Genomic DNA, 14,712 nt, shown 5'->3' with positions numbered 1-14,712 from the left:
CCCCCCGGCTTCCCTGGTGGTGCAGTGTTTGAGAGTCCGCCTGCCGATGCAGGGGACACGGGTTCGTGCCCCGGCCCGGGAAGATCCCACGTGCCGCAGAGCGGCTGGGCCCGTGAGCCATGGCCACTGAGCCTGCGCGTCCGGAGCCTGTGCTCCGCAACGGGAGAGGCCACAACAGTGAGAGGCCCGCACACTGCAAAAAAAAAAAAAAAAAAAAAGTAGCCCCCGCTCGCCACAACTAGAGAAAGCCCGTGGGCAGCAACGAAGACCCAATGCAGACAAAAATAAATAAATAAATTTATTAAAAATATATATAAAACTGCATTTCTAACGCCTGATCAATGGAGCAGTTCTCAGAGCTTCTGATGTTTCCCAGGTTATAGTACTCAGTTTGGCCTGAATACAATTCTCTTTTCTTTCTTCTTAGCTTGCTGGTTATTTGATTTTTCGTTGACAGTAACTTACTGTCTGCCAGCTGGTAGGTTATACGTATGAACTGACATTTTGGTGGGTCAAAAACAGTCAAATATTGGCAACTTCCTTCAGTTCAACCTAAAATGGGAAACCTGGGGTTCAATATCACGCCGACTCCGTGGAGGTCCAGCAAATAAGGGAGGTGGTCCTGCCTGGTTATTTCCAGAATTCCTGCCTTCTCCCTGAGGATGCATCATGCCGGCACATGGACCTCAGAGAACAGAGAGAACAGACCACTCCCTGCCGTCCTCAGCGTTCACAACGGCTTGTGTTTCAAAAGGTTGTACTGTGGGAAATTGCACTGTTCCAGCCAGTTTGTGATGGGGTAACCTGGATCGTGGCAGCTCCTCGGTTCCCTGTGGTGGTTTGTGTTTCTGTTGTTTTGTTGTTCATTCCCTGGGTGCCCATCTTGGGTGGGCATTTCTCTGATGTCTCTGTGTTCACGTCCCAGGTCTCGCTGCTGATTGCCTTCATCTGCGTGAGGAGCTCTCTGTGGACCAGCTACAGTGCCTACAGCTACTTTGAAGTGGTCACCATTTGCAACTTGATCATGATTCTCGCCTTTTACCTGGTCCACCTCTTCCGCCTGTACCGCGTGCTCACCTGTATCAGCTGGCCCCTGTCGGTAAGGGAGTGGCTGGGCCTGCTCTCGGCTTGCACGAGTCAGGATGCTGGCTGGGTGCTGAGACCTGACGAAGTCCTTCCTGTCTGCCTATCCCGCCTCCTGCACCATCCTTGGCTGCTTCAGCTCTGAATTTCCCACTGTTGGGTGGACTTCTATGCCTCATGTCCCACTGGTTTCTAAAACTCACCACTGGTATCTAAAACTCACCTTCCAGCTACAAGAAGGCTGTGCCTTTCACCTCGGTGCTTGTTTTCTCAAGTGACAGGCAATGGTCTGTGTGTGTGTGTGACTTGGAGGAGGAACATGGAGGGAAGAAGCTGATAGGGGTAATGGGTATTTACACTGTGTGAGTATTGATAAGATTTGTCAGCTAAAGTGGACTGGCAGAGCCTGAGGAAACATGTCAGAAGTTGCTAGGGTTTTTTCTTCCCACTCTATTCTTTTTAAAAACAGCTTTATTTATATATAATTCACATGTCATACAATTACCCATTGAAGTGTACAATTCAATGAATTTTAGTGTATTCCCAGACTTGTGTAACCATTACCTCAGTCATTTTTAGAATGTTTTCATCACCTCAAAAAGAAACCCTGTACCCTTTAGCTGTTACCTCCTATCCCTCATCACCTCCAGCCCTGAGCAACTACTAATTGGCTTCCTGCCTCTGTAACTTTTCCTATTCTGGACATATCATATAAATGGACTCATATATTTGGTCTTCTGTGACTAGCTTCTTTCATTTAGTAGAGTGTTTTCATGGTTTATCTATGTTGTAGCATATATCAGTACTTCATTTCTTTTTATAGCTAATATTCCATGGAAAGGATATACATTTTGTTTATTCATTCATCATTGATGGACATGTGGCAATTATGAATTTCCACCTTTTGGCAATTATGAATCATGCTGCTATGAACATTTTGTGTACAAATTTTGTGTGTGGACGTATTTTCATTTTGCTTGGGAATATACCTAAGAGTGGAATTGCTGGGTCACATGGTAACTATGTTTAATTGTTTGAGGAACTGCCAGACTGTTTTCCAAAGTGGATGTACCACTTTACATTCCTAGCAGTGGTGTATAAAGGTTCGAATTTTTCCACATCCTTGTCAACACTTGTTATTTCCGACTTTGAGATTTTATTCTAGTGAGTGTGAAGTTATAGCTTGTGGTTTTGATTTGCATTTCTCTGATGACTAATGATGTTAGTCATCTTTTTTTTTTTTTTTTTTTTTTTTTTTTTTTTTTTTTGGCATTACGTGGGCTTCTCACTGCTGTGGCCTCTCCCGTTGTGGAGCACAGGCTCTGGACGCGCAGGCCCAGCAGCCATGGCTCACGGGCCTAGCCGCTCCGCGGCATGTGGGATCTTCCCGGACCGGGGCACGAACCCGTGTCCCCTGCATCGGCAGGCGGACTCTCAACCACTGCGCCACCAGGGAAGCCCTAGTCATCTTTTCATGTGCTTTTTGGCCATTTGTATATTTTCCTTAGAGAAATGTCTTTTCAGATCCTTTGCCAATTTTTTGATTAAGTTGTCTTTTTATTATTGAGTTGTAAGAGTTCTTTGTATATTCTAGTTAAATGTCCTTTATCAAATATTTTCTCCCATGATTTTTTCTTTTTCTTTTCTTTTTGTCTTTACTTTCTTGATAGTATCTGTTAAAGGACAAGTTTTTTATTTGATGAAATCTAATTTATATTTTTCTCTTGTTGTTTATGGTTTTGGTATAATATCTAAAAAGCCATTGCCAATTCAAGATCATGAAGATTCACCTCTGTGTTTTCTTTTAAGCCTTCCATACTTTTAGCTCTTACATTTAGGTGTTTGATCCATTTTGAGTTAATTTTTGTAGGTAGTATGAAGCTTCATTCTTTTGCATGTGAATATCCTGTTGTCCCAGTTATCTGTTGGGAAGGATATTCTTTCTCCCATTGAGTGGTCTTGGCAGCTTGTTGAAAATTAGTTGGCCACAAATGCATGGATTTATTTCTGGACTCTCAACTCTGTTGCATTGATCTTACTATACTACCTTGATCACTATGGATTTGCAGTAAGTTTTGAAGTTAGGAAGTGTGAGTCTTCCCATTTGTCCTTTTTTTTCAGGATTGTTTGGATTTTTGCCATTCCGTATGAACTTTAGAATCAGCTTTTCGGTTTCTACAAAGAAGTCAGCTGGGATTCTAATACGAATTACATTGAATCGGTAGATAAGTTTGGAGAGTATTACCATTTTAACAATATTAAGTCATGATCCATGAACATGGGAGGTTTTCCCATTTATTTAGATCTTTTAAAATTTCTTGGGCTTCCCTGGTGGCGCAGTGGTTGAGAGTCCACCTGCCGATGCAGGGGACACGGGTTCGTGCCCCAGTCGGGGAAGATCCCACATGCCGCGGAGCGGCTGGGCCCGTGAGCCTGCGCGTCCAGAGCCTGTGCGCCGCAATGGGAGAGGCTGCAACAGTGAGAGGCCAGCATACCTTCAAAAAAAAAAAAAAAATTTCTTTCAACAATGTTTTGTAGTTTTCAGAGCATGAGTTTTATACTATTTTTGTTTAGTGTGTTCCTAAGTATCTTACCCTTTTTGATACTATTTCAAATGTAATTATTAATTTCATTTTTGGAGTGTTCATTGCAAGTGGATAGAAATACAGTTGATTTCTGTATATTGATCTTGTAGCCTCAATCTTGTTGAAATCATTTATTAGATCTAATAGATTGTTAGTGGATTCCTTAGGATTTTCTATCTATAAGAGTGTACCATCTGTGAATACAGACAGTTTTACATTCCTTTCCAATCTAGATGCTTTTTGCTTCATTTTCTTGGCTCATTGCAAGAAATTAGTTGAATGTTGCATTAAAGTGGCAAGAGCAGATATCATTATCTTGTTCCTGATTTTAGGAGGAAAGCACTCATCTTTTATCATTAAATATGATGCTAGGTGGGGGGTTTGTAGGAGGTTTATCAAATAGAAGAAGTTACCTTCTAGTCCTACTTTGTTGTTTCCATCATGAAAGGGTGTTAGAATCTGTCAAATGCTTTTTCTTTGTCTATTGAGATAGTCATGTAGGTTTTCCCCCCAGGATTCTATTAATATGGCATATTACATTGATATTCACATGTGGAACTAACTTTGCATTCCTGGGATAAATTCTGATTGGCTGTGGTGTATAATTCAGTTTATGTGTAGCTGGATTTGGTTTGCTAGGATTTTTGCATTTGTAATCATAAGATATATTATTGGTCTTTAGTTTTCCTGTGATGTCTTTGGTTTTGTTACCAGGGTAATATTGCCCTCATAGAATGATCTGGGAAGTGTTCCCTCCTCTTGTGTTCTTTAGAAGAGTTTGGGAAGAGTTGGAATTGATTCTTCTCTAAATGTTTGGTAGAATTCTGCAGTGAAGCCACCTGGTCCTGAGCGTTTCTTGTGGGTAGTGTTTTTATTATTAATTCAAATTCCACTTATTATAAATTTTATTCAGATTATTCCTACTTGAGTCATTTTCAGTAGCATGTCTTTCTAGGAATATCTCCATTTCATCTAAGTTATCTAACTTATTGGCATATGATTGATCATAGTATTCTTTTAAAATCCCCCTTTTTATCTCTGTAAAACCAGTAGTGATGTCCCCGCTTTTATTTATTTTTGGCCACAGCTCTTTGCTTGTGGGATCTTAGTTTCGAGACCAAGGATTGAACCCAGGCCCCAGCAGTGAAAGCACTGAGTCCTAACCACTGGATTACCAGGGAATTCCCATCTGTCTTTCATTTCTGATTCTGGTCATTTGAATGTTTCTTTTTTTTTTCTTGATCAGTCTAGCTAAAGGTTTCTCTATTTTGTTGACCTTTTCAACAAACCAGCTATTGATTTCATTGATTTCCTCTATTTTTCTTCAGTCCTCTGTATCATTGATTTCTGCTCCAATCTTTATTTCCTTCTTTCTTCTTGCTTTAGGTTTAGTTTGCTTTCCTTTTTCCAGTGTCTTAAGGTAAAGGTTAGGTTATTAATTTGAAACCTTTCTTCATTTTTAATATAGGCCTTGACAGCTATAAATTTCTCTCTGTAGCACACCCCACCATCAGTGACCCTAAGCCCCAGTTCTCCTCTGATCTGGCATTTGTGGGGAGGGGAAAGGATGAGGCGAAGCATTCCTTTGTTGTCGAATGATAGAGGCCCCGCCTCATCCAGGGCCTGCAAAGACCCCATTTTATCATGGAGAGTGAATGGGGTGGACATGGATGCCCCTGTGGACCCAAGGGAAGCAAAGGCGGAGTCAGCCCTTCCTGCAGACCCCTCAGCAGTCTGGCCTGAGGGCACACTTCCAACAGAAGAGAAGAGGGAAGACAAAATGAGGACAGAACTGGGAGGACTTTTGTTCACGGAATGGGGAGACCCTCCAGGCAGCCACCAAAACCGGCACATTGCTAGCCCAGAACTTTCTCTGAAGCAGAAGCGAAGGCACACATCTTTTTAAGGGGCTTTGCTTCTCAGAGCTGGAGCTTCATTTAAACTCTCCATCCTTGGAGTTGGAAGCAGCTCATTTGCTTGTTAGTAGCTTTGGCCGGAGGTCAAGGTACCGTGGACAGATTGACCTCAGGAGTGGAGTGGTCCTTTGGGGACATCTCTCCTCACCCGAGAAGCATCCTTTCTCTTTGTCGCCTCTCTTCCTGCCTGCCTGGCGTCTTTTCTCTCTTGTGTGGCCTCATCCTGGCTGGCCTTCCTTTCTCGTTGCCAGTGAGCTTCGCTGCTCCTGCTGGGGTGTTACAGGGAGAAGAGGAAGTGTCACTCCCTCCCTTCCATTCATCTCTCCTGACGCCCAGGTGCCTCTGAGAACCAGGAGTGGAGCTCCCTACCCACTGCTCTGCTTTGTTTTTGCCCCCAGGAACTCCTGCACTATTTAATCGGTACCCTGCTTCTCCTAATCGCGTCCATCGTGGCAGCTTCCAAGAGTTACAACCAGAGCCGACTGGTGGCTGGAGCGGTGAGGACATTCTCCGGGAGGCGGCAGGAGTGAATTCCTGTTCCGAATGCTCATTTTCTTCCTCTCAGGGCAGCAAAGGGGTTGTTCTCTGGGGCCTTTCTTTCTCAGAATCAGTCCGGACCTTGATCCACCAGCAGTGGTCTCCAAAGAGCCTTAAACTTGGGCCCACGGTGGAGGGTGTCAGAAGGTGGATGGGCAGGGCTGTTACAAACTCAAATGGCCCCAGTGGCCCAGGCCTCTTTCTCTTACAGCCACTCCTTAAATCAGGGGGCAAGTAGGTTTTAATTCTCATGTTCACTCTGGTCATTTGCTCATGGCTGTCTCAGCCCCGTTCAGGGAAAGGTTCTGAGGCCTTTTTCCAGCCCAGGGGAACATTATTGTGATCAGCTAGTGATAATCTGCCGTGAGTCCTAGCTTTGCCATTCCTGACTTTTAACAGTATTCAGGCCAGGAGATAACACTCCTGTACCTTTCATAGGTGAAAACCGACACATCTGCTAACCTGAATAGAAGTAGCATGGAAGTGGACAAAACATAGTGCTATGGGAGCGATATATATTTATCACACAGATACACATATGTGTATATACATTATGGTAAAAAGATCTATAGATTGCTGTCATCTGACTTCTGATTTAGCTAATTGTTTACAGTTTGGAAGTCTGTAGGCCAGAACTGATCTGCCTCACTTTTCAAACGAGTTTTAAGAAAAGCTCTCTGTGTGATAGTCACTCACTTCCACACGGTACCAAAATTCTCTTGACTTTGGGCCAAGAGTGGGTTGAGTGCGTGGAATTCCACGGAGGGATGGAATCTGCACGGGGCAGAAGGTCACCGCGGAGGGGCAGCCAAACCCCTAAGCACTCGTGCCCCTTAAGCACCTTCCCCCCCTCCCCAGGCAGCTTCCAAGAAGAGGAATGGTTGCCCCCTGCCCAGCTGCAGGCAGGCTGGCGGAGGGGGGACAGAAGAGCTTGGCACCCGCTGTGTTTCAGGACCATGCGGGGAGATTGCCACTGGGTTTCCTCATTGAGGTGGCACATTACAATGTTAGCCCTGGAATCCCAATAAACCCCATTTGTCATACACGATCTCTGTACCTAGGACCAAGCATGGGCTGGGTAAGGGGCCAGAAGAAATGAAAAGACATGGTCCCTGCTGATGAGAAAGTGGTGATCTAGCTTAGGAGGCCAGGGCACATGAAACAATTAGCACACAAGGCACTGTCATCCCGAAGAGCATTGTGTAGCCCTATAATAAACTGTTCAGTTATGCAGTGTGGACAGTTGGAGACTGGGATGGTGTATAATGTGCTAATTGTGTGGAACAGACAATGAGAGGCCAGGACAGGCTCTAATAGGCTGATTATGTGGTGCAGACGGTTGGTACAAAAGGAGCCACGGCAATGGAGGGGGTCAGGGGTGGGGTGACGGGCAGCCACGTGTGGAAACCAGCAGCTAGGTTGGATAATCCTGCGCTTGGTCTGGCTGCTCCTGGGCTGGACCTCAGGGAGCTCCCAGCCGTGCACTTGGAGGGCCCGAGGACACCTGGGCAACAGGCAAGCAGAGGTGGACTCTGGGCTCAGATCTCTGGTCTGGCCCTTGCTGGCTCCACATTCCTGGGCTGAAGAGTTGACCTCCCGTCCCTGGTTTCTTGAGCTGAAAAATGAGGGCGGAGAGGTAACAGCCGTGCCCACCTGGCAGAGCTGTGCGGGTTCCTTTAAAGGCCTTAGAACACTGCCTGGTACGAAGTAAGCGCTCAGTCAGTGTTAGCTGCTGCAGCTGCGAGTGTTGTTGACAAGTCAGGAGAAGCTACAGGCTTCCAAGTTCCAGGCAAAGACACCTGAGTCCCTGCCTGCTTCTTGCTCCATCATTTAATGAGCCACCGTGAGGCCCTTTCCTTATCACAAATGAGGCCTGCTCTGCGCTAGGTGCTCACAGCTGAGCACAGAAAGGAAAGGAGCACTGCCTGAACTTATTTCAGCCTAATGTTACTTAAATACATGCAAACCTAAGACTAGGTATTGGGGCCTCAGCTTCTGGCTCCAACACAGCTGTAAAGCCAGCCAGACAGAAAGCCTTTATGGATGAAGTGCAGATGATGCTACCACACCAAGAAAATCCATTTGAACGTTAATGTGTTAAAAACCCAAATTAAAATGTACTGTTCCTCCTTCTTCTGTCTTATTAGCCCAGGATAATTAAAGTGCGGTGGCTTGGCCCCAGCTTGGCTGTAAACATAAACTCGAGCGTGGGCAGGTAGTTGCCTAGAGAAGAGGCGAGGGGTGGCGACCGGAGGCCTGACTGTGTCCCAGCTGCGGGCCCGGCCAGGGCCCGGGCGTCACCTCCACACCTGAGCGAGGACAGGTGGCCGGGTCACTTGAGTCCCTGAGCTCCCTCCCAGCCACAGCTGGTATAGGAAACAGGCCCAGGGATGAGCAGCAGAAAGGGCTGCCCGAGTGACTGCCCTTGGCCTGGGCGCTTCCTGCCCCCTTTCTCCCGTGCAGATCTTCGGTTTCCTGGCCACCTTCCTCTGCCTGGCGAGCGTGTGGCTGTCCTACAAGATCTCGTGCGTGACCCAGTCAACAGGTGAGTTCTGGTCTGAAAACAGATGACCAAGAAGGTTCCCTCTGCTCAGGAATGGGAGGACACAGGCTCTGGAGCTCGGCAGTAGGGAACAACCCTGCTGCAGAGGACCCTGTGCTCTGCCTCGTCTCCACAGCGCCCAGGGGCACCCTAACATCTACGTCTCTGATGGCCAAGCGTTTTCTTTAAATGAGTTTCCTAACAACAAAAATAAAATGTAATACATATAGAAAATCGAAATAAGAAAAAAAATTTTAAAAATAAAAACCATTATCACACTACCCAGAAATAGTATCTGCTGGGTGTCTATCCCTCCTGCATTTCCTCTCTGAGTATATATAGAGAGATGTGCTTGTTTTGTTTGTTTGGCTGCCCCGTGCGGCTTGCAGGATCTTAGTTCCCCGACCAGGGAGCAAAACCATGCTCCCTGCAGTGGAAGCACGGAGTCTTAACCACTGGACCGCCAGGGAAGTCCCAACACATGTGCATTTATTAAAGGATCAGAGTTGATGTATTATTTTGTAACCTTCTCTTCTGCTCCTACCTAGCCTCCTATCAGGCACTTTCTCCACATCATTAGGTGTCCTTCTCTGGCATCCTTCATGGCTCCACGGTGTTGCACTGGCTCCATTGCATGTCGGTGCCGTAGTTTACTTGTCTCCTATTTGGGGGCATTAGGTTTGTTTTTTTATTTTTTTATTTTTTATTTTTATTTTTTTTTTTTTGTTTTTTTTTTTTATTTTTTTAAAAAAAATTCTTTCCTACTAAACAGTGCTGTAATGAATATCCTTGTAAATATATCCCTGTACACACACTTAATATTTTTTATCTTTAGAATAAATTTCTAGAAATAGAATTGCTGAAAGTCAAACCAGCTATTTCGGTTAATTTACTTCTTTCTTTGATCCAGCACTTCCTTTCTTTCTTCTTTTTCTTTGTTTTTAAAAAATACAGTAAAAATTTCGAAGCACCTTACCTTGCCCAGCAGAGAGGTTGCCACAGCAGCGCTTCAATCTTAATGGTCCCACTGGCAAAAAGCTAACAGAAGGCTAGGTGAAAGGAGCCAGTCACCAAGGACCACATATTGTAGGATTCCATTTAGGAAAAATGTCCAAAATAGACAAATTCACAGAGACAGACAGTAGGGTAGTGGTTGCTTAGGGCTGGCGGGAGGGGATACAGGGGTGACTGCACATGCCTGTGGTGCTTCTTTTGGAAGTGATGAGAATGTTCTAAAATTGGGGTAGCTGCACAATTCTGTGAATATAGTGCAAACGGCGGAATTGAACACTTTAAATGGGTGAACTGTATGGTATATGAATTATATGTCTGTAAAGCTGTTTAAGAAAAAATGAATGATGAAAAAAGAATGCGAAAAAGTTAATAGGTAATGTCTAAAAGTAATCTGTAAGTGTAAGTATACATATACTAGGTAAAATTACGGAGGAAGAGCCAAAGGAAACAGCTGAAGAAGTTACAGTACCTCTGAGGAAGAGGCCTGGGGTGGAGAGGAGCAGGGAGATGAATCATCATTGCCACGGGCGGTGGTGCGGGCGGGGGGAGGCAGCGCATGCGCAGCCGTGGGGCAGCCCTGCCGGCCGAGCTCTCCCAACTCTGCCGCTTCCTTCCCCAGATGCCGCCGTCTGATGCCCTAACAGCCCGCCAGCCCTGTAGGAGGCGCTGCAGGACGTGTGACCCACGCGGATGGAGGGGCTTGAGCCGGCGGCCGCAGGAGAGACCGGGGTCTGGGTCCCCGGGCCGGTGGGTGCGGGACAGTCCCTTCCTCCGGCTCCTGAGCGGGTCCAGCCTCTCTCGCCAGCCTTCTTCACTTCCTCAGAGAATATTCCTCCCCGTCCGGGAAAGAAAAGCAGCCTCCAGGGAAATCTGATCTCTCCCTCCTGCTTTAGAACCGCCTCAGGGACTGATGCCCCCCTCCCCCCGTTAAGGTGAAGGGGTGGTTTTTGAATACTCTGCCGAACCCTTCCCCTCTCCCCAGCCCTCGGGGAGGGGCGCTGCCTTAAATCCTCTTGTGAAAACACAGCCACCTCCTAATTTATCTCGCTTGGAAATCTGGTCTTGAAGGTACCCTCTTTCTTAAAGTGAGGCTTACGGGAGCACCATGCGGTCAGCCTGTCCCCAGATAGGAGCTCTTGGCTCCTTTCCTGTTGTTACCATTGTGTACGTGTTTGTGTGTTTTTAAATAAAATGTTGACTTGGCCAATTGCAGAAGGATTTCTTACTAAGTTAGAAGAAGGCTGTGAAGTGAGCGCTACCTGGGGGTCCACTGGAGGTAAGAGGAGCAGAGGGTGCAGATGGTCCTGGCCTCTCAAGATTTGAGTATTTTCTTTTTTATAAATTATTTATTTAATTTTGGCTGCGTTGGGTCTTTGTTGCTGGGCGCCGGCTTCCTCTAGTTGTGGAGAGCGGGGGCTACTCTTCCATGCGATGCGCGGGCTTCTCATTGCGGTGGCTTCTCTTGTTGCGGAGCACTGGCTCTAGGCGCGCGGGCTTCGGTAGTTGGGGCGCACAGGCTTAGTTGCTCCGCGGCATGTGGGATCTTCCCAGACCAGGGCTCGAACCCGTGTCCCCTGCATTGGCACGCGGATTCTTAACCACTGTGAAACCAGTGAAGTCCTCGTGTATTTTCAAAGTAAATTGATATAAAGGGTGGAAGCCAGTACTGTTTACACAAGACTCAAAAGCAACACAGGCAGCCTTTAAAAAGAGGGCAGTTCTAATACATGCTACACCATGGATGAATCTTGAAGATATTATGTTAAGTGAAATAAGCCAGACACAAAAGGACAAATACTGTATGATTTTAGTTACATGAGGTGCATAGCGTAGGCAAAATTCAGAGAGACAGGAAGTAAAATGGTGGTTGGTTGCCAGGGTCTGGAGGGAGGGGCCCTGGTGTGAGTGTTTAATGCGTACAGTTTCCATTTGGGAAGATGAAAACATTCTGGTTGGGACTTCCATGGTGGTCCAGTGGTTAGGACTCCGTGCTTCCACTGCAGGGGATACAGGTTTGATCCCTGGTCGGGGAACTAAGATCCCACATGCCGAGAAGCCAAAAAAAGAACAAAACATTCTGGAGATGGACGGTGGTGATGGCTGCACAATAATCTAAATGTAATTAATGCCACTGCACTGTATAACTAAAATTTGTTAAAACGGTTAACTTTTATGTTATGTATATTTTACCACGATTTTTTCTTTTTTTAAAGCAAGGCAGGACCTTCTGTCTAAGGCACCTAAGTAGCTGCAAAGCTACTTGGGAAATGGAGGAAGGCAGAGGTCCAATTACGCACACCCCACAGCAGGCACCACAGCCCAGCAGAGGCCAGCGCCGTGTTCTAACAGCTAAGCGTCGCAGGTGTAAAGGATACAGGCTGCAGGATGTGTGTGTCTTCTCTACACCAGGTGCTCTCTGGGGCTGCTCACCCAGGGGGAGTGCCCAGGCGTAAGCCAAACTTTGTCCCAGCACGGGGAGGTGACCCACTGAGCAGACCCAACCAGGCAGGACCAAGCCAAGGTGTGAGAGGAGGGAAGACTGGACCCATGGCGGGAGGATGGGAATCAGGTACCTGCCCCAAGGACCAAGAGCCAGCCTTGGCTCATCGTGGCCACTGCAGGCCTGGGATAGGGTGTTGGCACCTGGGGCACTAGGGACACTGGGAGATGAGACCAGAGTGGGTCTGCCCACATCATCTCCCACGAGTGGGCAGCTCCTGGCCAGCAGAGACCTGGGGAGGAGGGCTGGACAGTGGGCTGGTGCCCTTTGTCCAGCAGGCCTCTGCACAGGTGTTTTCTCACCACCCACAAGAAAGACTGCTGCTCAGAGAGGCTCTGGAAAACAGCTTAGCTGTGCTGCTCTCTGCAGGAGGTGGCGTGCAGCCATAGCACTGCCTCTTTCTCTGAGGGCCCCGCTAGGAAGCGCATCTATCCTGAAGGTCGGGCCGTGGAGTAGGGAGACCCAAGGAGACAGCCGAGGGGAAGTGAGGTTAGGGCTAGAGCTGGGATTTGAGTCCAGGTCCTCTGCGGGGGCAGGCAGGGCGGGGCCAGAGCCAGCCTGTGCCAGCTGGTTTCCTCCACAGGCGGGTAGCCCTGGTGTCTGCAGGAGGCCCAGAGAAGAAAACAAGTGTGTTCTGTTTTTCTTTTTTTAAATAAATTTATTTATTTATTTTTGGCTGTGTTGGGTCTTTGTTTCTGTGCAAGGGCTTTCTCTAGTTGCGGCGAGCGGGGGCCACTCTTCATCACAGTGTGCGGGCCTCTCACTATCGCGTCCTCTCTTGTTGCGGAGCACAGGCTCCACACGCGCAGGCTCAGTAGTTGTGGCTCACGGGCCCAGTTGCTCCGCGGCATGTGGGATCTTCCCAGACCAGGGCTCGAACCCGTGTCCCCTGCATTGGCAGGCGGATTCTCAGCCACTGCGCCACCAGGAAAGCCCCACAAGTGTGTTCTTGACGGAGGCCCTGACCTGACACAGCCCTTGTGCTGCACTGGGCCTGGCGGCTTCTCTTCCAGACATGGTGACCTGCTCGGCCCTCAGCCTGGGCCTCCAGCCAGGACGCTCAGGTGACCCAGAGCTGTCCCACTCCCTGTGCCACCACCTCCCAGGCCTCATCCTTAGCAAGGATAGCTAACTTCTGTTGCCATGGAAACACCGCAGACCTTCGGGCCCCTTCTCAGCCCCATCTTTTCCCCACTGTAGTGGTTTCTGAACTGCAGCCTGTGAACTCTCACAGGTGCTCCGAGGAGCTCACAGATGTCGATTTTCTGTGCAAAATATATGTTAACATCTTAAAACGCACACTTCTGTTATCAGTGGCAAACACTGAACGGTGGGAACCCCTGGGCCGGCTGTGTTCCAGCACAGGCTTCCTGGCCTCATGCAGACCTTGGGGAAGGCTGGCCTTGCGCCTGGGCTGGTCCAGGGAGACGCCAGGAGTGGGAGGTGAGTGGCTGAGAACCTTCCACGACGTCCTGGGCGAGCCAGGCTTCCTCCAACTCCTGCCACCAGCACCAAGCAGCGGAATGAATGGAAGATGAGGCTACAGCCCCAGTTAGCTCCTTCCTCCAAATCATACGCTTTTCGAATTAATCCCATTACTCTTCTAGACTCACTTCATAATAAGTCAGTGTTATAAATGTAAATGAGTTATTTATATGAATTACTATATTTCCTGTTTTATATAATGGAATTTCATGGGGGATTTAGATTGAGAAAGGGGATTTCTCTGCTTTAAAAAAGAAAAGCCAGGCACCCCCTGCACTGAAGGGAGCTGCCAGGCTGCCCACGGGGCACCAGACAAATGGACACAGCGACCGGCCCAGGTTGGAGGGGGCAGGACACCCGGGAGAAACTTCCTCAGGTGCCTCTGGACCTTGTAAGGAGACTGAGGCCGCTGGTGGCTTGTTGAAGATTTACTCTAATTTTCTGTATAGATAAGTAATTATGCAAAAAAAAAAAAGACCATGATTAATATATAAAGTTGTGCAAAAGAGGAAATGCTATGGTATGAAGCGTTGCGCAGGGCTCAGTTCTGAAGAATGATAGCCGCCAGGAAAATGGGCGCTCTATTGATCTGACCAAAACTGTAAAAAGGAAAAAGAAAGCCTCATTCCCCAAGTGACTGAGAGAAGTGGAAATCTGGATTTTTAGGCCAAACCAAACTTGCGTGGGGCTGGCTGCGGCCTGCGGGCCCCAGGTTTGCTACCCCGCCCCGGGGCGGCGGTGCTGGGGCGGGTGGGCGCGGGGGATCGCGGGGGAGACGCAGGAAGTCAGCTGCTTCCTCCCGACCGCTGGGCCGGGGCGGGTCCCTCCCCGGGGAGCGGGAGCCGGGTCCCCAGCCTGAGGCGCGCTGCCCGGCGCCGCCGCGGCTCCCCGGGGGGCTCGGCCTGCCTTTCTACGGGAAACTCACCGGGCCCCGCAGGTGGCCGCCCGCGCCCGCAGCGCCGCCTTTTGGTGGCCGCGGGGAGCCCAGTTCGTCCGACTCCAGGGTTCGGGAACAGAAGCACAACTTGCACGTTTTATTTGGACTTCAGG

At 48.2% G+C, this 14,712-nt stretch overlaps 1 protein-coding gene across 1 annotated transcript in view; it reads left to right on the top strand.

The window, feature by feature from the left end:
* Window positions 1-10,886, top strand: part of CMTM7 (CKLF like MARVEL transmembrane domain containing 7) — a 47,572-nt gene extending 36,686 nt beyond the window's left edge. Inside the window, exons 2-5 of the mRNA XM_079713305.1 lie at window positions 926-1,099; window positions 5,983-6,081; window positions 8,585-8,666; window positions 10,297-10,886. Coding sequence (XP_079569431.1) covers window positions 926-1,099; window positions 5,983-6,081; window positions 8,585-8,666; window positions 10,297-10,310 — 369 coding nt within the window. The 3' untranslated portion in view covers window positions 10,311-10,886. The remainder of the gene's footprint in view (window positions 1-925; window positions 1,100-5,982; window positions 6,082-8,584; window positions 8,667-10,296) is intronic.
* The last annotated feature ends 3,826 nt before the right edge of the window (window positions 10,887-14,712 follow it).

This window comes from Hyperoodon ampullatus (genome assembly GCF_949752795.1).
Source record: "Hyperoodon ampullatus genome assembly, chromosome: 10".
Taxonomy (NCBI): domain Eukaryota; kingdom Metazoa; phylum Chordata; class Mammalia; order Artiodactyla; family Ziphiidae; genus Hyperoodon; species Hyperoodon ampullatus.
This window is presented reverse-complemented; position numbering and strand designations above follow the sequence as displayed.